We start from the raw sequence: 25,102 nt of genomic DNA, 5'->3' as shown, positions 1-25,102 counted from the left end.
TGGCTACTCCATTTCTTCTAAGGGATTCCTGCCCGCAGTAGTAGATATAATGGTCATCTGAGTTAAATTCACCCATTCTAGTCCATTTTAGTTCTCTGATTCCTAGAATGTTGACGTTCACTCTTGCCATCTCCTGTTTGACCACTTCTAATTTGCCTGGATTCATGGACCTAACATTCTAGGTTCCTATGCAATATTGCTCTTTACAGCATCTGACCTTGCTTCTATCACCAGTCCTATCCACAACTGGGTGTTGTTTTAGCTTTGGCTCCATCCCTTCATTCTTTCTGGAGTTATTTCTCCATGGATCTCCAGTAGCATATTGGAGTGGCACCAGTGGCACCTACTGACCTGGGGAGTTCATCTTTCAGTGTCCTATCTTTTTGCCTTTTCATACTGTTCATGGGGTTCTCAAGGCAAGAATACTGAAGTGGTTTGCCATTCCCTTCTCCAGTGGACCATGTTCTGTCAGCCTTCCTCAGCGGTCAATGCAAAGAAATAGAGGAAAATAACAGAATGGGAAAGACTAGAGATCTCTTCAAGAAAATTAAAGATACCAAAGGAACATTTCATGCAAAGATGGGCTCAATAAAGGACAGAAACGGTAGGGACCTAAAGGAAGCAGAAGATATTAAGAAGAGGTGGCAAGAACACACAAAAGAACTGTACAAAAAAGAACTTCACGACCCAGATAATCATGATAGTGTGATCACTCACCTAGAGCCAGACATCCTGGAATGTGAAGTCAAGTGATGCTTAGGAAGCATCACTACGAACAAAGCTAGCAGAGGTGATGGAATTCCAGTGGAGCTATTTCAAATCCTGAAAGATGATGCTGTGAAAGTGCTGCACTCTATATGCCAGCAAATCTGGAAAACTCAGCAGTGGCCACAAGACTGGAAAAGGTCAGTTTTCATTCCAATCCCAAAGAAAGGCAATGCCAAAGAATGTTAAAACTACTGCACAATTGCACTCATCTCACACACTATAAAGTAATGCTTAAAATTCTCCAAGCCAGGCTTCAGCAATACGTGAACCAGAAGTTCAAGCTGGTTTTAGAAAAGGCAGAAGAACCACCAGAGATCAAATTGCCAACATCTGCTGTATCATCAAAAAATCAAGAGAGTTCCAGAAAAACATCTATTTCTGCTTTTATTGACTATGGCCAAAGCCTTCAACTCTGTGGATCACCATAAACTGTGGAAAATTCTTCAAGAGATGGGAAGACCAGACCACCTGACCTGCCTCTTGAGAAACCTATATGCAGGTCAGGAAGCAACAGATAGAACTAGACATGGAACAACAGACTGGTTCCAAATAGGAAAAGAAGTACGTCAAGGCTGTATATTGTCACCCTGCTAATTTAACTTATATGCAGAGTACATCATGAGAAACGCTGGGCTGGATAAAGCACAAGCTGGAATCAAGATTGCCGGGAGAAATATCAATAACCTCAAATATGCAGATGACACCACCCTTATGGCAGGAAGTGAAGAGGAACTAAAAACCCTCTTGATGAAAGTGAAAGTGGAGAGTGAAAAAGTTGGCTTAAAGCTCAACATTCAGAAAACTAAGATCATGGCATCTGGTCCAATCACTTCATGGCAAATAGATGAGGAAACAGGGGAAACAGTGGCAGACCTTACTTCTGGGGGCTCCAAAATCACTGCAGATGGTGACTGCAGCCATGAAATTAAAAGACGCTTACTCCTTGGAAGGAAAGTTATGACCAACCCAGACAGCATATTGGAGAAGGCAATGGCAACCCACTCCAGTACTCTTGCCTGGAAAATCCCATGGACGGAGGAGCCTGGTGGGCTGCAGTCCATGGGGTCGCTAGGAGTCAGACACGACTGAGCGACTTCACTTTCACTTTCATGCATTGGAGAAGGAAATGGCAACCCACTCCAGTGTTCTTGCCTGGAGAATCCCAGGGACGGGGGAGCATGGTGGGCTGCCATCTCTGGGGTTGCACAGAGTCGGACACAACTGAAGCGACTTAGCAGCAGCAGACAGCATATTAAAAAGCAGAGACATTGCTTTGCCAACAAAGATCCGTCTAGTCAAGGCTATGGTTTTTCCAGTGGTCATGTATGGATGTGAGAGTTGGACCATTAGGAAAGCTGAGCACCGAAGAATTGATGCTTTTGAACTGTGGTGTTGGAGAAGACTCTTGAGAGTCCCTTGGACTGCAAGGAGATCCAACCAGTCCATCCTAAAGGAGATCAGTCCTAGGTGTTCATTGGAAGGACTGATGTTGAAGCTGAAACTCCAGTACTTTGGCACCTGATGCAAAGAGCTGACTCTTTTGGAAAGACCCTGTTGCTGGGAAAGATTGAGGGCAGGAGGAGAAGGGGATGACAGAGGATAAGATGGTTGGATGGCATCACCGACTCAATGGACTTGGGTTTGGGTGGACTCCGGGAGTTGGTGATGAACAGGGAGGCCTGGCGTGCTGCTATTCATGGGGTCGCAAAGAGTCAGACATGACTAAGTGACTGAACTGAAATGAACTTAAGAAACTCATGGTTTTTTAATTTAAAAAAACAAAAAACATTTATCCATAAGAATATGGATAACAGAAAAGAAAATAAGGGCAACAAAATTCGGGGAGCTGCAAAGTGGCTGGATGAATTGTAACAGAGTAGACCAAGGCAAAATCTAAGGAAATTTTAAGAAAAATCTAAGAGTTCATCAATTTACATCACATAAAAGACAAAAGGCTCAAGGATTTGTACCAGTTAATCTTGGAAGTGGGGATGAAAATAGGAGAAATTATTAAGAAAAAGTTAGATCAGGGGTCCCCTCCCCAATGCTGCCATTAGTGAACTGTTCTCTACAAAGACATACAAATGACAAGAGGTTCATTCACTGAGAAAGAAAACAGAAAGTTACTAGATGGCATTTACCTAAAAGGAGGTAAGCACAGGATTAAATGAACGTATATATAACTGAATGCTGGGTTCCCCAGGAATTAACTCCCAGCCAGTCCTTTACCTCTACACAGGAGAACAGTGAGTCTTCTCTGGGGAATCTTAGCTGAAAAGATTCCAAAGATCCTAACTCGAATTGTTCCTCAACAAATGGTCCACACTTTAGTGAACCTCACCGTCAACAAAGTCCTATGTTCTTACAGCAAATGCAACCAGGCACAGATAACAAGATAGCCAAGGAAAGCCCCTAATAAAATGGTTCTCAACACTGCTTGAACAGAGAAATCACTTATTAGTAGAAAGCTTTTAAAAATATTGATGCCTGGGCCCCAACTCCAATCAACTGTTCTGGGGTGGTACCTAAGCACTGGGATTTTTTAAAACTTCCTGTATTATTATACTGTGCAGTCACAATTAAGAAACACAAATCTAATACTGCATGCATGAAAAAAGAACAGGTTTATGTATATAAACATTCAGTAAACAAAAAGAAACTCTTCAAAATTAAATATGCACTAGCACAACTGGAATATTCAATAGAAGGTTTGGAAGACTAACTGGTAAAATCTCCCAGATTGCAGAGCCAAAAAAAAAAAAAAAACACACATACACACAAAAAAGAAATCATAAGACCAGTCCAAAAATTTCAGAAAAAGAAAACAAAGAAATTGGAGAGGAGGAATATTAAAGATTGGTGACAAGAAAGACTCCAACAGCAACTCTGGAAACAAGAAAACACTGCCATTAAAATTCTTAAGAATAATCACTACCAACCTAAAAATTCCACACTTAACCAAACTAAAAATGTGAGGATAGAATAAAGACATTTTTCATTTCTTAGGACTCACTCATGGCCTTGCTCAAAAGAGTCTGTAAACTTACTGGGTAGCTAACACCAGACTACAACGCCAGACTCTATATTCAGCTTATCTTCTCCAGGGAGATTTCAACTAAAAAATATGAGCTTTCCTTTTTTTTTGCTTTTCACCCAGTTTTAGTGTTTACCTTTCACATTCACTGTTTTATTAGATTAATAAAATATTTGAGGAAAAATAGTTGCATCAGAATACCTGAGACACATATTCAAATACTGGATTAAACATACACTGAAATATTGGAATTAAAAGAAAAGTCAAGAGAAATAAACAAGAAACTAAATGTATAATTTAAAAATCAAACCCATTTCAATACAAAAAAATCATCCTCCATAAAAAAAGAATGTTATAATCATGCAATGTTGCAATTAAAATTAAAAACTTTGGCAAAATATCACTTTGTATTGCAGTACTGTTTACTAACCTCTGATTCATCACCCTTCTCTCTGTAAGCAGTAGCAATACTGGTCTGAACAGCCTTAATCCATGCCTGGCGCAGCTTTTCAGAATCCGCCTGAAGCATACAACTTCTAAAAGGAAATAACATTGTTTTCTCAGACACTAAATTAACCCAAAAAATAAGGTTTATTTTTTATTAACTTTGCTATATAATAATTTTCTAATAAAAAATACTGTGTTGAAAGGTTTTATTTCACTAAATTTAGGTTGTATGTTCATAAAGAAATCAAGAAGTCAATGAAATAAATTATCTACTGAAAACAAATCACCTATTCTGTGTATTAAAAAAACAAACTTTAAATTTGCCACATAAAATAACATTAATATTTTTCATTGGGTAGACATATGAAATAATAAGTTATCAAAGAAATTTACCTGATATATGACTTCAGCTCATTACCATGACAGTTAAAATGTTTCCATATAGCCATAGTAATCATCAGAATTTAAGGACTATGCTACTGCGTAAAAGTTACATAAATATCTGACTTGTTGTAACCATTAATATGTGTGTAATCATTCATAATTCAAATTTAATTTGAGAACACTTTTTTCCCCTTTAGCTCTTACAGTCACAACTGTAACAAATCTTTCTGTATTCTGGAAAGTTCTTTAAGACAAGCTGTAGAAACACAAAAACAACTCTCAAATTCTTTGGAACTGCTCACTTTGTTGGAGAGACCACCTCAAAGCAGAATCGCCGTTCTATGTCCTCACAGTGTTTCACTGTGCAGAGCCTGAGGTCCTCCACCACCACAGTGGGGTTATCCTACAACAAGGAAACAAACTCCCATATTTATCAACCTAGGCTTTAAATGTCACTACCTATGAAAACATACTAAAAACAGTACTTGAAATAAATGGTCTAATTTTAAAGGTTTATATTTATCTTATTTTAGATCAGAAATAGGAGTTATCAATATAGATATAACTAATTCCGTATAAAGGTAATTATGTCCTGTTAATTTTATCTGCCTCATAAAATTGCTATATAAGAATTCAATGAAATAGTTCATATAAACTTAGTCCAACACTTCATAGTTAATTAGCAGGTGCTCAATAAATGTTAGCTTCCTGTTAATTTTCTTCCATTTTCTTTCAAATCGATTTTTCTCCTGATCCCCTCACATATAATAAAAGCCACTCTCCTCCAAAAAAGAAGCCTTTCATGAGTCTAGTTTTAATAACTGAAAGAAAAATAAAAAGCTTATACATGCTTCTTAAAATATCTAAGAAAATGAGAATTTTTAAAATCATTTTTTAGTACTTAATAAAAATAAAAACTCAAAACCAAGCTTATCTGGGTAGAAAAAAACATAAACTGAATAGTTAAAGAATTTGTATGGAATAAACCTGCTACCATAGAACCTAGCAAGTAAAATCTCACATTGTGTCATCTCAAGAGCAAAGTAGGTGGGTATTTGAAATTTACAGCTGAACATATTATTCATAAAGGTTAATTAGGTAAAAATCAAATCATTAACTAATAGTTCTTTTCTCTAATTATCTTTAACATTATCAAATCACATATAATCTCATCATACCTTTCCGTTAAATGAAAATACCTCACTCAAAATCAGGCTCAAGAAAACAAAAACATAAAAATAATATTAACAAATTTAGAAGTTTCTATTTAAATTAATTCAAGCTTATATTTTAATGTAATTGTTAACCCTTCTCTATTATCACTTTTGGCCCTAAAGTGATATTTCTTAAACACAACCTTGCCTTTAGCACCAAAACAGTATTAGGGAATTCCTGTCTCACAAATGGACAAAGAAGCATGTGAAGAAATAAAAGTAGTAATCCTGAAATACAGAACAATCCATCTCAAAGATAGGAATTAAGAATTCAGGGAACAATACTGATACTTTCCACTCCTGAGTCCTTTTATACATATCCAAACATAAAACAAATGATAATTTTGCACACATACATATTTATGAACTTGCTATACCAATAAAAACTGAAGTGGAGGATTCAATGGTTTTTCACTTAATTACTTAATAAAACACCTACCTTAAACTTTTTCTGGTAAACCAACTGATTATTCTGTATTGAAAACCAGCGTCTAAATAAATATAAAACAGATTACATTTTCACAAACATAATTTATTTCAGTTGTTGTCAGAAACAAAATATTTGAGAAAGTACTAGAAAATCAGTTTATAGTAATTAAGTTTTTAGAAGAGCATTGTTTTATTTTGCTTTATATAAACTGATGTCAATGAGATAATTACTGAAACTAAAATTTTCAGGCAATTTTAAAACCACAGAATAAGAAAATAAAACTACCATATTTTTTATTCATTTTTATGTCAGAAATTTATACCCTAACAAAAGTTGTTATACTTTGTGCCATTACCAATAATAATTTTTTAAAAATTAAAAATTTAGCTTTGTGAGCATCCCCAAAAATAACTAAAGCTTTCCCCCAAAATAATTTGCTTGTTATAAAGTAGAAATAAATTTATATTATAAATAAGACTATTTATTTGTATACAATAAAAGACTGAAACAAATGGTGCTTTGTTTTCAACCTTTCTGCACCCCATTCAACAAGCATTTGATCTGTAAAGCAAACATCCTTTTAGAAATGATATCAAATAGGAGATTGTCGCCAATTCACTTGGCCTTACTTTCATATAAAATACTTCTTAGCAGAAAAGTCAAAGTTATTACTAAAAATGAGTCACCCAATTATTTATATTGTTCTGCTCATTACTGTAAATTAATTGGCATTTTACTTGCAATCTTCTTTAGAAGAAAAAACTAACCTGTGTATGGCATATTTACTAATTCTAATTTATTAAAACAATAAAAGACCTGAAGACTCAAAAAAAAAAAAAAAAAATCACAGCCAAAAGCCATTCATAAAAGGAAGCAAAAATTCTCATCAAGCATGAAAGGTAAAACAATATTTGAGTCATTATTTTAAAATTAGTTACATGTGAGATGATTTCTATTGTAAACATTAGTTATTAATCTATTAGCAGATAGAGATTCTACCTTTTCATTGATACTAATACAAAGCACTAAAAATTGTATTTAGACATGTTTAGAACTTCTATTTCAAAAAATTTAAGTTAATTCTCCAAGGCTGAGAAAATGATTAGATGCTTTTCTATTTTTAAGCTAGACAGATTGTTAGGTTTTCTTGCTATTTAAAAAGGCATTCACCTTTACCATTAAAATACAGATCTGTTAAACAAGCATCTAGGTAAAAACCAAGTAGGTTGCCTCTAAACGCAAATCATCAAGAGATGGGCTAGAAAAGGAAGAACTTCTGGGTCTCTTTGTTCTGGGACACATGGTTGGTTAGAAATGTTAAAGGAAATACCTCCAAACAAACAAAATGGTGCAGCCCTGCCACATGGGATGACATGCAATGGAAACAATCTCTGATATTGATTAAAGTATTAATTAAAAAATCATTTGAAATAAACTATATTAATAAAAATTCTTACGTTTTATATATAGTAATACTATATAATTTGATGAAAAACTACGAAGAATTTCACTGAACAATGGAAAAACATCCAGGTAAACTTTTCATGCTTCTGAGGTCATCAGAAAGTAAATTTCTTTTGACCTGCTGAATCTTAGAATAATAGCCTCTAAACATAAAAACAAAATACTAGATAAAAACTTATGGTTTTTATGTTAGATTCTGTTTGATTATTAACTTTATAGATCATTTATATTTCTGAAACTTAGTTCCCCTGCCATTTATCTGCTTATGAGGAACTTTCTCACATCACCAATTTTTGTTTATATTATAAATTCAAGACACTTTGAATTCATCTTAATTTGATATTTCCTAAGTGAAAAAAATCACAACTATCCCGGGTAGAAAAAAATTTTAATTGCCAAACTCAGTATGTCTTATGGTACTATCTCCCCTCCTCTACCATTAAAAAAAAAAAAGCTAACTATACTCATTTATATTGATCAAGACTTTAATCAGGTGAGCAAAATAAAATATAATCTTTGCTCCTATAGAATAACTCTAGTTATTATTAAGACCTCCAATAAAGGGAAAAATATTCACAATCTACAGGATATGGAAAAATATTTAATATTTCAAGCTCACGCCACTTGCAATTTGAAGATACTTTAAAAGGTAATTAAATAATAAAAAAGACATATGTTGGAAAGCATTATGCTGACAACTATACTATATTCTACAAGATTCATAAACTGACCAAAAAGCCAAAATATAAGTATTCAAAAGCGAAATTTTTTTGGTTTTAAGAAAACTAAGACACCAATTTATATCTATCTCAAATTGAGACAACTCAATAAAAATTTTAGACCAAAATTATACATTCATAAACAAATATTAGTTTTTAAATATCAATGAGAGCTTCTATATGACAAAATTGGGGAGGGAATACATCAAAAAATAAATCAAGTATCTTTTATAATTTTTGAACACTAGTCCCAGGACTTACTTAAAATCAAGAACATGGGTAAAAGCAAAACTTTTAAATCTTTATCACTCTTTATCTTTAAAAGTAGAAGCTTTATCACTAAAATCATACAAATGATAGGTTCATGTGCAGATTCATATAGGTGCCAAATAGTGAACATTTAATAACATTGAAAGCTTGAATATATATATGTTCCTTTATTTAAAATTCAATTTAATTTTCACAAGGAAAAAGACCAAAGTGGTAAAACAAACAAAAAAGCTAGGAATTGGCAATGTTTCCTTTAAACATAATTAATAAGGTGATTACCAAAGAGACTAATACCTAATTACCATTTCAAAAATTTAAAAAGCATTTACTAGCTCATTTCCCCTAAAATATACATACCTACGTGTGTGTGTGTACACATACACACATATATACATACTCGTAGTACTTGTATTACTGAAGTTATGTCTTCTTTGGACAACTATTTACACATCAAATGTTCCTTTCCAGATTAAAACAAATTGAGGATGTAAGCAATGAAAAGGTATAATTCTGTTCCTCAAATAAGATATTTACATTTTCTTCTCAGTTTAAAACATAAAGAGACTTTATATCCATTGCAAGTAATCCAACTGAAATGCAGGTTAATTACGAGCTTTCTCGTGCCAAAGAGGAAGTTGGAGTAAGGCAGGGGTGAGGGGAAGGAAGCCATTTGGTACCTGATATGATCGGGCTTTTTCCTGTCATGTGAAAAAATGGGGCAGGATTAAAACATAAGGGAAAGGTGGTAAAAGAATGAAAACGCAAATGTGCAAAATAAGCAAAGGACTAGCATGATATGAAAATAAAGCAAGAATTAAAGGAACCAGCTTAAGCTCATAACCTAACAAAAGAATCAAAAATATCTGTTGCATTTTGCTGATACTTTATATATATATAAATATGCATTTATACAACTAATTCCAACTCTTAGGAATCTGAAAGGCTAATATTTTACAAATATTCAAAATATTCTTCAAAGCATTATGGCAGAGAAAATTCTGTACAGTCTATAATTCTTGAGAATAGTCGCACACTCTACTATTATTGGGAGTTATCTACCTCTATGGTTTTAGCTCTAAAATACAAATAATACCTTTCTTCATCTTAAAAAATTAAAGGAAACAATCACTACAGCTATGTCTACATAAACCTGAAACAAATGAGAACATTTCAACATGAAAAGCTCCTCCCACCGGCTCACCCTCTTTTCATCAAATGACAGTAGACACTCTAAGGCCACACGTAAGTAGAGTTTATCTTTAATCTAAGTATACACTTCTTACTTGTATCTGTACTAGAAACAGAATACTTTGCTTTAAGATACTGTATAATGAATGCACTTTATGCTTTTAGCTACATTTTCCAGTTTAACAAAGACTGAGCATAGTGTTAATTATTCCACTTCCTTATTAGTTTTAACAGTTCAGTACTAAATACTGCTAATATTTAATTATTTTTATTGTTCCTTCATACTTTCTAAATTTATCATGAAAAGCAAAAGAGAAATATAGGTATTAATAATCCATCTAGCTCTGACTTGAGCTTGAAATGAAGTTGCGACACTGAGAAGATGGCCTGGAAAGACTATTTTATAGATATAACATCTTCAAAAAATATATATTACAGACATTAAAAAATCTTAAGAGACACTACAAATTAGAAATCTGAAACCAACCAGAAACAAGCTCAACAATTCACATAAGACATAAAATGTTTCACATCTTACACCATTTCATTCATACCACATAACAATACCATCTCTTTGGTTAAATTTCAGATTATAGAATGACGCTTTCAAAATATACTTAGATTTAATGAAATACAGCATCAGGTTTTAAAACTAACTGGAAATTCCTAGTCAAATTCACATTTCTCTCAGGAAGATCTTTTTTAAAAGCTGACTCTGAAATATGTGTGCTTCTATTCCATAAAGCTATAGACAATAGGAAATTTGTCAACACTGAAACCTCTCAGAGTGACTACAAGAAAGTATGTTTCCTAAAACTAATCCACAAACAATCTTTAAAAAAAAAAAAGTGGGCAGAAAAAAATCTGTACGCTTGAACAGTTGAATTCCTGAGTTTTTGTAGTTAAGGCACAAATATCACAAATACACAGTCTTTTATTCAGAGGGTAATAAAATATATTAAATTAAGCTGGACAGAGAACTAACTAGACAAGTAGGAAAGAGTCTGAGATCATATATAGGTAAAAGGAAAATATCTGCAAATATTTCCTGAGACTAGATTTTTGGTAACCTCATACAAAAAAAAATTTAGATACATTCCAAATTTTTAAAATTGAAAAGCAGAAGGGAATTCTAAGTAACATTTAAGAGACTTCTCTTTCTTCTCCCTTTTATAGTTATTCACCTATAACCTATAAAATACTTAAGACTTTTGTTAAAAGGTTTTTGACTTCTGTCTTTGAAAAGAGTTTTATATGTTTATATGCTACATTACTTACAAGTCTGCTTTTAATTAGTGTTTTCATCAAAATAGTCTTTAAAGGTATATGAAAATGAATAACTTGCTATCTATAATTTATTCCTAATAATGCAAATGCATTAGGGAAGTTTTTAAAAATAGTTTTTAAACTATTTTTGTTGTTGTTTTTACCAAAGCTGTATCTTATCTTATGAAAATACAGATTGTTTGGAATTTTCATAGCAAGTTTCCTAAAACGCCAGGTTCTGAGCCTCAATTTTGTCACAAACCAAGTATGTGACCTTGAATGAGCAAACATGTCCCTGCACTTCCATCTTCTTTACTAAATATCAGGGTGTTAACTACAATCTATGATTTTAATCAATAACTGCTATCCTACCATATAGAAATGGCATCTCCTTTAAAAGGTGGCCTCATTTTCAAAGTTATTATCATTCTTACTTGGCAAATGATAGGTAACATATCTGCAATTGAGAATTTAATAGCTATTCTCTACTTAATTTTAATTATGGTTTAATGTCTATGCCAATTAATAAAATTCATGAAACATATAAGAACAAAAAGATACATGCCTGAATCAATTAATTTTCTTCTGTTGTCCTAAATGGGAATGTAATTTTCCACGAAATTTGTGGGAAAATGTGCTTCATTTTGAAGTCTGTGAGCATTTCTGATTAAGAGTACTCCATGGAAGTTCATTTAATTTCTTCTTAACACAATGGTATGGTTTTTATGGATTTATTGTATTTTCACTGTGTTAAATTTTAAGAAGGTTGTTTTGAAATCTGAAGGTTAAAATTCAATTCTAACATTACACCTCATGAAATTGTACTGGTTGAAAACTCTTTATTAAAAAAATTTGACAATCACACTATTTCTTCTATTAATTTCCTACTGTGGCCAGGGAAATTTGCCAGGAAAGGCTTAAAAGATTACTGGCTTAATTTTTACAGTTTAGAAAACAAAATTTCAATTTTACATTTTTACTTTACAATCGTTAAAACCTTCTTTCTTAATTAGGCCATCTGAGTAGATCCTCCTATATTCATGCATTACTTTTAAAGTCCTACATCACTCAAAGAAACTTAATATCAAATACAATCACCATTCTTTCCCATTTATATTCATTCTCAGGTAAAGAAAAATTACTTCAAATACAACACACCATGTCCCATTTAAACATCTGACAATATCAAATGATAAAGAGATACTCAATGACATTGACACTAAATTGATACAAATAACATTGATACAGTGATACTAAAATGACATTTGAAAATATCAGTAAATATTTTTTGTATATAACCTCATCACCAAGAACTCAAAATAAGTGCACTGAGAATCCGTGTCAATATTTTGAATATTCAAGCAGAATGGTTTTCAGTTAAATTAATAAAAATGTATACCAAATTAAACTTACCAAGAAAATTCTATTTATTTTGCTAATGTCCACTTTTTTAAAAAAGAAAACAATCTTCTCTATCATTAAGTGAATTCATATCCTGTTCAAGTAGCAAATAAAATATATACATTCAACCAATAATATAATAGTAATTAAATCAATCAACCAGAATCTGATACTATTCTCAAGTATTACAAAATAATTTTTTTTTTTCCACTAAGGAGTTATCCTTGAATAAAAGACTAATCACTGCTATTCAGAAAGATGATCCCGAGACAATCACTCTTTCCTTTTGCCTTCATGTCTGAAATGATTTCACTTTATTAATACATGAGAAATATAATAAAATATTTTACACATTCATTTTAAAGATATTTACTTGATCAACATTTATTTTTAAAAATCAGTTTAGAAAAAAATATTTTTCAGTAGGCATCAAGTTAACAAAAAAGGAGCACCAGCTACCACATACACTTCACATATAAAACTCATCCCATATTCTAAAAAGCCTGGTTAAAGTTATTGAACAGATCTAAAAACCAGGATCACCTCACTTAAAGATTCACAAGCCAAAATTAAGTAAATATGTACATAAACACACATATAAAGGAGGAACCCAAAAAAGGAAAAACAGCCCACTTGTCTTATTCACCCATTATACTCAATATATAACTTGCAATCAGATCTATTTCATAACAAATATCAGAGGAAGCTCACATTTAAAAACTTATTCATTGTAGTAACCTAGTCATTACAAACCAAGCATTATAAAAATTCTCCTTGCTTCCCAATTTAAACTTTGCTTAAATTTTAGAATTTAGATTTGCTAGTGTTATTTTTCACTTGCTTCTTAAGGCCTTATTCCTAGAGGGGCAACTTATCTCCAATACACATAGTTCAGAAAAGTTACTAGGGACTGTGAATTTAGAGAATTATGAAGGAAAGAGTCACTAAATCATAGAGAAAGTCAGAAAACTGAGGATATGGAAAGAGCAAGACCAGTGTTTGAAATATATTACCTGTTCCAAGTTTTGAAGGCATTGCTGGCACGTTTGAACAGATAACCTTCCATAACAATGCCATTTGCAGCATCTACGTTATATTCTAGCTTAGAATCATCATTGGAGAAATCCTAAACAAAATAACACATTAAAAAGTTTGTATGGTTTTTACTGATTTCCCTAGACAAATCTATCCTAGAGAAACAGCTCAAACAGTAGAAAAGCATTGTATTAGGATAGTTAGATCAACAACATTCCTAAGTGGAGACCTAAATGTTCAGTAACAGAAGAATGCTTCAACATATTAACATATTGTAATTCAGTGGACTATTATGCAATAACACAAACGATTATACAGAATACACATTAAAAGAGAAAAGCAAATATAAAAATTTTATAAATTATATAACCTGGATAAATAAATTGTACACACTGTGATTAAAAGAACAAAATAATATGTATAAAAATAGACAAAGGGAACAACATGATATTCTATGCGTGTTGTTTTAAATGTTTTCATTTAATCCCAATATTGATGTGTCTGCTAACAATTTTTTAAAGGAATATATGTATTTCTACTTGGGATTAGTTAAATCTACCACTATTTTCTAAATATATTACTATTATGGTAGTTTTATATTGTTATAGTGTTATACTGTTTTTGGTAGAAACAATAACTCCACTATTTGGGGGTTCAAAAAAAGAAATACAAAAAGTTTATTTTTGCAAAGAAGAAGTACCACAGTGTGAAGTACGCATTCCTAGCTCACTTTTTTATAAGGATTATAAAATCACTCATAGTCATCTTCAATCATCTAACCATTCTAGTTTTCACTTGAATGCAATTCAAACTTTCAGTTTTCCTCCAAGGAGCCACTAAATTTTAAAACCAGAAATTCTATATTTAAAATATTTCCTGGTGACTTTCCAAAGTAATTTCAACAAAACTGAAAAATCATTGTGATCTCCAAATTGAAAACTCTAAAAATCGGTTTTGAAACTTCAAAATTACTTCTGGACCAATAAGCAAAATTAGAATGCTATACTATTAGAGAGGAGTAGACTTCCATCTTGAGAAAGATTTTGGTAGAGACTGGATGACCATCTGCCAAGAATGTTGGAATGCAGGGGCTCTGCACTGGAGGAGAAGCAGAGTGATAATCACCTACTGCTGCTGCTGCTAAGTCACTTCAGTCGTGTCTGACTCTGTGCGACACCATAGACCGAAGCCCACCAGGCTCCCCCATCCCTGGGATTCTCCATGCAAGAACACTGGAGTGGGTTGCCATTTCCTTCTCCAGTGCATGAAGGTGAAAAGTGAAAGTGAAGTCACTCAGTCGTGTCCGACTCTTAGTGACCCCATGGACTCCAGCCCACCAGGCTCCTTGGTCCATGGGATTTTCCAGGCAAGAGTACTGGAGTGGGGTGCCATTGCCTTCTCTGGATAATCACCTAAGAGCTTTCTAAATCTGAGAGTCCATGATGATGGGAAAAGGAGCTAGGCACATTTCAGAATTACACACAAACACTGTTGATATATCTCAAAACTTAATCGTGAAGGACATGATCATCCAAAATAATCAAATGAAATAATCTGTAAATGAACTGCTACATTTCTTTCTGCTTTTACTTTGGGGGAAAAAAATCAGGGAAATTTTAATTCCTTCATTTAAAATTTATTTGGAGCTATAATTTATTTAATTATGCTGACAAAATTAAATCAGCAATAGATATAATCGAGTTTGGCAACATTCCAAAGATTTCTCTGTAACATCAGGAGCTTGTCTTATCAGGAGAACTTGAAGCTTTGGTGCGGAGCCCAAGGAATATAAGTCAAGACAATGAAGGGACTCAAATGAGATTTTCCCTTTTGAAATTGCAAGCAAGACAAGAAGGACCACTACAAGCACTTTGATTCAGGATTATTTTGAAAGTCCTAGCCAGCAAGATAAACCAAAAGGAAAGGATTATTTGCAGACAATGTGACTGTACACATCCAAAAGAATTCAAAGGTATATTAGTGGTAGTAGTAAAGAGAGCTTAAAAAGACTATTACTGGTTTAAAAATCAACACACAAATATCAAATTTTATTCTAATAGACAACCAAAGTAAACAGTGAGAAAATATATTTTTAAAGGATAACATTTACAATAACATTTCCAATACAAGTATCTAGAAATACACCTACCAAAAGATAAAGAAAACGATGAAATTTTGTGAAGGATGTTTAAAAAAATGAATGAACAGAGAAATACTCAAGGCTCATGAACTGGAAGACATTTAAAATAAAGATATTAATTCTTCCCCAAATTCATTCACAGATCCAATGCAAAGCTATTTTTATGAAACCTGAAAAGCTGCTGTATTTATATGGAAATACAGAACGTTAGCAATTTACTTTTTAAGAAGGGAAGGTAGGAGGCTTTGCTTTGTTAGATTATCAAGATACGTTGTAAAGCTAAAGTAATTAAGATAGCATGGTATTGGTATAATTAAGACAAAAAGACCAATGAAACAGAATAGAGTCTGAAACAGACCTCACATGTATGGAAATGTCCTACATAAAAGAGTATACAACACTGAGTAGTTGGGGAAAAACAAACTTTTTAATAACTGAATCTAGATCATTTAGCTGGAGAAGGCAATGGCACCCCACTCCAGCACTCTTGCCTGGAAAATCCCATGGATGGAGGAGCCTGGTGGGCCACAGTCCATGGGGTCGCTAAGAGTCAGACAAGACTCAGCGACTTCACTTTCACTTTTTACTTTCATGCATTGAAGAAGGAAATGGCAACCCACTCCAGTGTTCTTGCCTGGAGAATCCCAGGGACAGGGGAGCCTTGTGGGCTGCCGTCTATGGGGTCTCACGGAGTCGGACACGACTGAAGTGACTTAGCAGCAGCAGCAGCAGCAGCAAATCATTTAGCCACCAATGGGAAAATAAAAGGAAAGTGGATCTCTACCTCAAACTACACACACACACACACAATCACAGACTGATTAAAGGCCTAGATATAAAAAGCAAAGCTTCCCAGGTGGTGCTAGTGGGAAGAAGAATCCTCCTGCCAAAGACGCAGACTCAAACCCTGGATTGTGAAGAGAGCATGAAAACCCACTGCAGTATTCTTGCCTGGAGATTCCCATGGACAGAAGCCTGGCAGGTTACAGTCCATAGAGTCTCAAAGAGTCAGACACAACTGAAGTGACCTAGCATGCATGCACAAACACAAGATTTTACAGGAGATACACTGTTGTGATCTTGGGTTGGGAAGGACACAAAAGGCACCTAACAGAAAAGATATTTTTAAAACTATGTGAAAATTTAAAATGTGTATACCCCAAAGTGGGACTAATGTCTAGAATATTTGAGGATACGATCAACAGTTAGTTAGACAACCTGGTGGAAAAATGGGAGAAAGACTAACAGACATTTAACAAGGAAGATATCCAAATGACCAATAAACATCAGAGAAGGTCATTAGTGACTAAAGCATAAATTAAAACCACAAGATGTCCATATCTACCCACCAAAATAGGCAAAAAATTGAAAACTCTCGCAATATGATGAGGTGGCAAGGAGCAATGGGAACTCTCACACAGTTCTGCTTACCAGGAACGGTATAACATTTTGAAAAATAACAGCATTATCTACTAACATGGAACATATACACACACATGCACATACGCTATGATCCAGCAATTTTATTCCTAGGTCTAAATCTATCAGAAATTCGTGCACATATCCAAAAGGCATGTACATGAATGTGCACTGCACCACTGTTTCTTCAACTGATTGATTTCAATTCCAAAAAGTCTAAATAATTACATTAGACATACTTTTCCTTGCTTTTTAGTTTGATTAGGTCTTATCCTTTTTTTACCTGTAATGCAGCCTTGGGTCAGCATTTAAGGGCAAAAAAAAAAAGATTAAGTATTCATAATAAGCAAAAACAGCATTACTCTCTTTAAGGAAAACAATAACTGACCACTATTTAAAATCTAATTCATTAATCAGATTTAATAATCTACTACTCTTGGACATTCAGTATGACACTGACATACACTAGGGAAAGGTATTAAAAGATGCATAAGCCTGGTGGACACGACTGAACTGAACTCAACTGAATATTCATTAAATAATCCAGTTTAAACAAATAAACATGCTTCTAAATATCATGACCTCTCATTTCAATTAAAAATGATTGGTCTCAATTCTTAAAAATCTTTCCATAGTAATGTCATTAAAACAAGTTATCCAACCAAAAGTGATTCAACTTTAAACAAAATAAAACATGGAGGCAGTCTTACCTGACTATAACTAGAAGAAATAAATTAAACATTATCTGGTAAAATGTTTACCATTAAACATTACCAAAAAACATTATCATTTACCATTAAACATTTACCAAAAAACATTATCTTCCCCTTTTTAAAAAATGCTTCTCTTTGAGTATTAACAACACATCACCAAAAAAAATCTAACTTTTATTACTGATTTCACTTTCATTTTTTTTTTTCACTGACATCTTCTATATTAGATCTAGTTTACTGGAATTTTAAATTCTAAATAAACCATAACAAAAGTTGATTTGACTGCTCGATACCAAGAGGATAGATTTCTTAAAGCAATACTAGATGACATCTTTTTTTTTTGTCTTTTTAGAGAGGTTGTGATGGCAGTCCCCCACTACCAAAATTTATGCAGTCATGTTTCCCACACTTGGGGAAATTGCAGGAGAGGGATGAAAAAGCCTCCCCTTGGGAAAACTACCCTCATAATCGTGGTATTGCTCTGCCAGGTAAGTACAGAAGACATCTTTTCACATATTTTTTACACACATTCAACCGCCGGTTCTATTCTTTTAGTTTCAGATGACTACACATACAAAAAAAAACTACACAGACGACTGTATAAAATACCATTATACTGAGTTCCAGGTATATCATATTCAAAGCTTTTAGCACACAGAAATAAAACCTGGTTACATATTTAAATCTTTTTTTAATATTCATTTTTAAATACATATTTTTCAGATATTACTTTACCTAGGCTTAGGTAAGTTAACAAGAAATGCAAGTGAAATTTCAGCATTACTTGAGAGGGTAAGTGTTGCCTTAGAGTGACTGCAGCTGGAAATTCCTAGTAACACACACACACACAGGTGCTTCGGTGTTCTTCAACTTCTGTTCACCTCCACCTACGCTCCATCAACCACTGCTACCTTCCATACACACATACACACACACACATTTTACAGGGGTTGGTGATATCTTGCGCGCATGCAGGCTAGGTCGCTTTAGTCATGTATGATTCTTTGCGTCCCTATGGACTGTAGCCTGCCAGGCTCCCCTGCCCCTGGAATTCTCCAGGCAAGAATACTAGAGTGGGTTGCCGTGCCCTCCTTCAGGGGATCTTTCTGACCCAGGGATCGAACCCACGTCTCTTGTGTCTCCTGCAGTGGCAGGTGGGTTCTTTACCACTTGCTCCACCTGGGAAGCCCTGGTGATATCCTAGCTGAAACTATAAGCAGCATTTTAAACTCTAACTAAGGGCCTTCCTGGCACAGAGCGCGGGCGGCTGCGACGGCGCACAGAGGGCGGCCGAGATGAGCTACCCCACGTCCAAGGTCAGGAGCAGAAGCCGGGAGGACCCCATGACCAAAGGGCGGCGGCCAAGAGGAGTTACCCCACGTCCGAGGTCAGGGGCAACGGCCGAGAGTGCCAGGCTGCGACGGCGCAGAACGGCCGAGAGGAGCTACCCCAGGTCCGAGGTCAGGGGCAGAGGCCGGGAGGAGCTACCCCACGTGCGAGGTCAGGGGCGGACGTGGAAGGAATGATGCTAAAGCTGAAACTCCAGTACTTTGGTCACCTCATGCGAAGAGTTGACTCATTGGAAAAGACTCTGATGCTGGGAGAGATTGGGGGCAGGAGGAGAAGGGGACGACAGAGGATGAGATGGCTGGATGGCATCACTGACTCGATGGATGTGAGTCTGAGTGAACTCCGGGAGTTGGTGATGGACAGGGAGGCCTGGCCTGCTGCGATTCATGGGGTCGCAAAGAGTCCGACACGACTGAGCGACTGAACTGAACACTGAAGGTTCTTCCCAGGTGGCCCGAGTGGTAATGAACCCACTGGCCAATGCAAGAGACCTAAGAGGCGCAGGTTCGATCCCTGGGTCAAGAAGATGCCCTGGAGAAGGAAATGGCAACTCACTCCAGTATTCTAGTCTGGAGAATTCCATGGACAGAAGAGCCTGGCAAGCTACAGTCCATAGGGTCGAAAAGAGTTGTACACAGCTGAAGTGACTTAGCACGCAAGGGCCACCTTTAAATCAGTTAAGGCCCTAAGAGACTGACGTTTTTATAAACTTGTTCAAGAGCATGGCTCTCAAATATTTTGATATAAAAGAATAATAAAATACATACCTCAACACTGGAAAAATATTTTATGCTTTACAAAAAAAGGAGGAATTCATCTATAAATTTAATTATTAAGGCAATTCAAAGGATTTATTTCAATGTGATACCTTGCTGAAACCAATAACCAAAAAATTGTGTAAAAAGGGAATTAATCATCTCTAACTTCTCCCCTCAAGTACCTTTTGTTGAATGGTGGAATGTTTTTGCTCCATTTCTCTTTTCTCCTTTGCTGCATCTACAACCAGTCGATCCAACTGCAAAAGAAAATAAAGAGTAAGTAAGAGAGACTTAAAAGTTGAAAAAGCAAGATACAGTTACTTTTCAAAAATCATATTCCAAATAAGTCAGTCAACTTAGGTTTACCTAAAAAGGCATTTTGGCTACAACCATAAAATGAAAGTTCTTTTTTTTCTGGTTTCATATCCTCTTTGAGAATGTCTAAAACTCCTCTAGGGAAAATGTTTCTGAGAACAATCACATATCAAGCAATTGTGACAGGTGGCCTTGCCTAGGGTACAACAATGATAACGAGTTCACTCCTTGAATTAAGGAGAATGACTCTAGATTAAGTGGCCAGCTGATACGCTCAGCAATGCTAGCAGTTTCTATCAAAGACAGAAAGAAGATACACTGGTGATTTTTTTTTCCGCCAAATAGCAAAATCTAGCAGCTAATTTAGTGGGTGCTGGCACTCACAAGTTCAACATAACAGACACTTCCAATCATTCAAAATGCATGATGCTTTCAAGCTGGCTTCCTAGTATTATAATAAAATCTAAAAGGCAGAAAAAATAACTCAACAGATAAAAGAGAAAGAAAATAGAATAGAGTAGAGTAGAATAAAACAGGAAAGAAGTCATTCCTTAGGTTAAGGTATAAAATCATCAATTTTTCTTTTAAAAAAATTTTAAAACTTATGAAATCATAAAATCCCATTTCATTCTTGTTCCTTCCATCAGAAGCGAAATACCTGATTTCCAGTATTAATACAAAAGTACTAGTTTCCTGAATTCCTCTTTGCTGGAGTAACAAACAATTAGGTTTAAAATATTTCAAGAGACTCATAAAGTTAGAAAATGAACTTATTTTCAGGGGAAGGGATAGTTAGGGGGTTTTGGATGGACATGTACACACTGCTATATTTAAATATATTTAAAATATATCTAAAATGGTTAACCAACAAGGACCTAATATATAGCACATGGTTAATGCTATATGTTATGTGGCAGTCTGTACGGGAGGGAGGTTTGAGAAAGAATGAATACGTTTATACATATGGCTAAGTCCCTTCACTGTTCACCTGAAACTTTTAAAACATTGTTAATCAGCTACACCCCAATACAAAATAAAAATTTCAAAAGAAAATAAATAAAATATTCCATTAGGTGTGTCTACTATTCTAAACAGTGATGTACGTCATTTCATCTTTGAACACCCATCACCTTGAACTGACTGATGTGTGATAAATGACTATATATGTTGATATCAACAAAGTATGGAGAAAGATGCTTTCATTGATATCTTTTAAAAACAAAACTGAAATAGGCCTTCTTAAAAGACTATGTGATGTTTATTGACTCTCTATCACAAATGGTTTTTTTTCCCCTACAGGAGACTAATTCTGGCCACAGAATCTTAATATCACTGAATAATAATAAAGATCCAAAAGAAGATATATGGAAACAGAACTATCACTACTACAAACTACTCTCTTTAGACGGCAACTATACTACTCCACTTTTGGACCGAAGGCACACACACCACAGTGACATGTCACGCTGATGTAACGGGTAATGCTGCACTAGGAAACTGTCCTCAACGGTTTTTTATAGTGAATGAGTGAAATAATCATTATATCCTGCTTTTAAAGCCTTTAATTGAATGACATATAAATGTTTTTCGTACATTCAGGCTGAACTGCAGCAGAAAGGCACTTCCAAGATTCAAACTGATATTTTAAAACTTGCACGCACGCACCTTCCACACCAGTGCTACAGTGCCAGTGATGGTAGTAAATTGTCAAATTGGTAGTAAATTTCTCAACTGTATCCCACTCCACTGCTACTGCAGCAGAAAAGAGAAAAAATTTCTCTCCCTCTGTCGGAGCAAACGTATAAAGAAAAAGATATCTTTCAACACGGTGAAGTGTTGGAGGACGAATGAGTTGGAGAGATGCAAAGGCTGGCAGTCCTATCCTCTAGGGGATGGATACTGGATCAGGAAGAGAACTGGAGCAAAGCAGCATGTGCCCCGTGTTTCTGTGAGTATTGCACATATGAGGTTAATAGACGCCTATAACCAACCAGGTGCCCCCAATCCTGTACTTATGTTCTGAATTTTGTCCACGTCTACCACCTCAAGTTTCAATACTACTTCTGCTTTTCAAATTCTCCCATTCCCACTTGTTTTAAATTTGTGCAAATGTAATAAATAGAATAATACCTTAAATAAAATCTTCCTAAAGCCCACACTCCTCTCTAGTTACCAACTTCTCTCTCTCTTTCCTTCACAATACAACTTCTTAAAAAATTCTCCCTATTCTCCATTTGCCCATATCATATTCATCTATCCATGGTAATTTAGCTTTTACCTCTTAGACCCTCAACTCCGACAGAAGTAACAAATAACCTTCTTGTTGCTAAATCTAAGAGGCAATTCTCAGTCCTAGGCTTACTAACCCTTCCTTCCAGTCCTTGAACTGACAACCACCCACATCTTTCTGAGACACTCTCTCCTTGTCTTTTGCTACCATGGTCTCCTGGTCTTCCACCTCTCTCCCATCAATGTTCTCATGGAGCCCTCTTACCTAGCCATTTCTTAAAAGTAGGTCATTCTGAGGAATCTGTCCCAAGTCAAATTCTCTTTTATTCCACACTTGTGGACCTTAATTTTCAAAATTAAAAGTATTAGGCATGGTGCTTGGTCACTTATCTTTTTTTAAATAGGTTGATGTTTTTGAAATATCTATTAACTCTCCTTGGTTCAATTCATATACTCCTGTGACTGCAATTAGCAATTATATATTATTGACTTTTTTAATGTTTCTCTCTCTTGAATTCTAGATATACCCAGTTAGATGTCCTATTCCCAAACTCAATACATTTAAGCTTCTCATGTCCCTCCACTCTCGAATTGAGTACATATTCCTCAACTCTATTTATCTCCACCCCTACTGCCATGACCCTAACTCCAGATACCATAAACTGGCACCTCCAACCAGGCCAAACACTATAGGCACTAGAGTTTAGATGCTTCTCAGGGACATGCAAAATTACTTGAGACCTGGAAGGGTAAAAACTGCAAAACTGAAATTAATAAATGTCAAAATATACAATTATTGACACTAGTCAACTATAATCCAATGCATTTTTTTAATATTATACTTAATGTAAGATGAGGGTAAAATCTAATGTTTGCTAAGATGTCAGTAGTACCTAGAGGATTTCCCTGGTGGCTCAGATGATAAAGAATCTGCTCACAATGCAAGGGAGCCGGGTTTGATCCCTGTGTCAGAAAGATCCCCTCAAGAAGGGAATGGCAAGCCCCTCCAGTATTCCTGCCTGGAGAATTTCATGGACTTTCAAGTAGTAGTTGAGGAGCCTGGGGCCTGGTGGGCTACAGTCCATAGGTCGCAGAGTCGGACACAACTGAACAACTAATACACAACACCAAGGGCCTAGGAAGGTCCTGTCTTCTTCCCAAATCTGGGTTGGATATACTACTTATACGTTGCAGTAACATATGTGGTGGAGACCGCTATCCATCTCCCATATCCATTCTCTCTTCCTTTCTTAACAACAAAATCCCCAAATTCTAGTAGGTTAACATAGTTACATGCATTAACACTATTTCCCAGCTTTCCTTGAAGCTAATGGGACAATGGAACATATGCAGAAGTGGCATATACAATCCCTGGGAACTATGCTGAAAGAGAGGGAACAAATCTTTCTTTTCCCCTCCACCCTATTGGCTACAATTTGGATATGATGGCTAAAGCCTGATAAACCACTCTGAACCATTAGGCAGAATCCAAAGATATAATAAGCCTGGGTCCCTACAGATTAAGTGACCACAATACTAGACCTTTCGGAGAAGGCAATGGCACCCCACTCCAGTACTCTTGCCTGGAAAATCCCACAGACGGAGGAGCCTGGAAGGCTGAGGGTCGAACACGGCTGAGCGATTTCACATTCACTTTTCACTTTCATGCATTGGAGAAGGAAATGGCAACCCACTCCAGTGTTCTTGCCTGGAGAATCCCAGGGACGGGGGAGCCTGGAGGGCTGCCGTCTATGGAGTTGCACAGAGTCGGACACGACTGAAGCGACTTAGCAGCAGCAGCAGCATATTAGACCTTTGATTTTACATAAAAGCAATAAAATTCTATCCTGTTTAAAGCTCCTGCTGTTTGTGGTTTTCTATCACATGCAAACAAAATCTAATCTCAATTTATATACCCAGATCGGGCACTTAGCACAGAGATTAATAGTGTGGTAACTTGTTATTTTCTTCCAGTAGATTAAGCTCTATAGAGGCAAGGAAGAGCAATTCTATAATTCATGACATATACCTTACACACCACCTTTCCCCCACAACAGCCCAACACACACACACACACACACACACGCATGCATGCACCATATTTATTTTTGGTCAACGAATGCAATTATCATTTTGCTCTTACTTTTTCCCCATTTCTCTAAACTCTATTTTTCATCCTTAATCCCTTTCCTCGAAAAGTAATCTGAACCACTTTGGGAAAGAAAACCAACTGAAAATTGACAGAAATCCAGGAAACTCACCAGTCAACAAAAAAAGAATGTCTGGGAACATATTTAACATGAAATTCTGATTGTTGCTATTGTTGTTTAGTTGCTCAGTCGTGTCCGAATCTTTTGCAACCCCATGGACTGGAGCCCATCAGGCTCTTCTGTCTATGGGATTTCCCAGGCAAGAATACAGGAGTGGGTTGCCATTTCCTTCTCCAGTGGATCTTCCCAACCCAGGGATCGAACCTGTGTCTCCTGCATCGGCAGGTGGACTTTTTACCACTGAGCCATCAAGGAAGCCTGAAGTTCTGATCAGATAATCAAAAATAA

The 25,102-nt window shown here is 35.3% G+C and overlaps 1 protein-coding gene across 5 annotated transcripts in view; it reads right to left on the bottom strand.

The window, feature by feature from the left end:
* The window catches only part of ACAP2 (ArfGAP with coiled-coil, ankyrin repeat and PH domains 2), a 172,248-nt gene that overhangs the window by 27,528 nt on the left and 119,618 nt on the right, over window positions 1-25,102 (bottom strand). For 4 of the 5 annotated variants that reach the window (XM_059891945.1, XM_059892010.1, XM_059891977.1 and 1 more), the window contains 6 exons: window positions 20,183-20,257; window positions 13,599-13,711; window positions 9,408-9,428; window positions 6,287-6,338; window positions 4,936-5,036; window positions 4,233-4,338 (listed from right to left, as the gene is read on the bottom strand). In XM_059891945.1, coding sequence (XP_059747928.1) covers window positions 4,233-4,338; window positions 4,936-5,036; window positions 6,287-6,338; window positions 9,408-9,428; window positions 13,599-13,711; window positions 20,183-20,257 — 468 coding nt within the window. The remainder of the gene's footprint in view (window positions 1-4,232; window positions 4,339-4,935; window positions 5,037-6,286; window positions 6,339-9,407; window positions 9,429-13,598; window positions 13,712-20,182; window positions 20,258-25,102) is intronic. The other variant, NM_001105337.2, reaches the window with a different exon arrangement.

This window comes from Bos taurus, chromosome 1, assembly GCF_002263795.3.
Source record: "Bos taurus isolate L1 Dominette 01449 registration number 42190680 breed Hereford chromosome 1, ARS-UCD2.0, whole genome shotgun sequence".
Taxonomy (NCBI): domain Eukaryota; kingdom Metazoa; phylum Chordata; class Mammalia; order Artiodactyla; family Bovidae; genus Bos; species Bos taurus.
The sequence above is the reverse complement of the archived record's forward strand: the minus strand, read 5'-3'. Positions and strand labels throughout refer to the sequence as shown.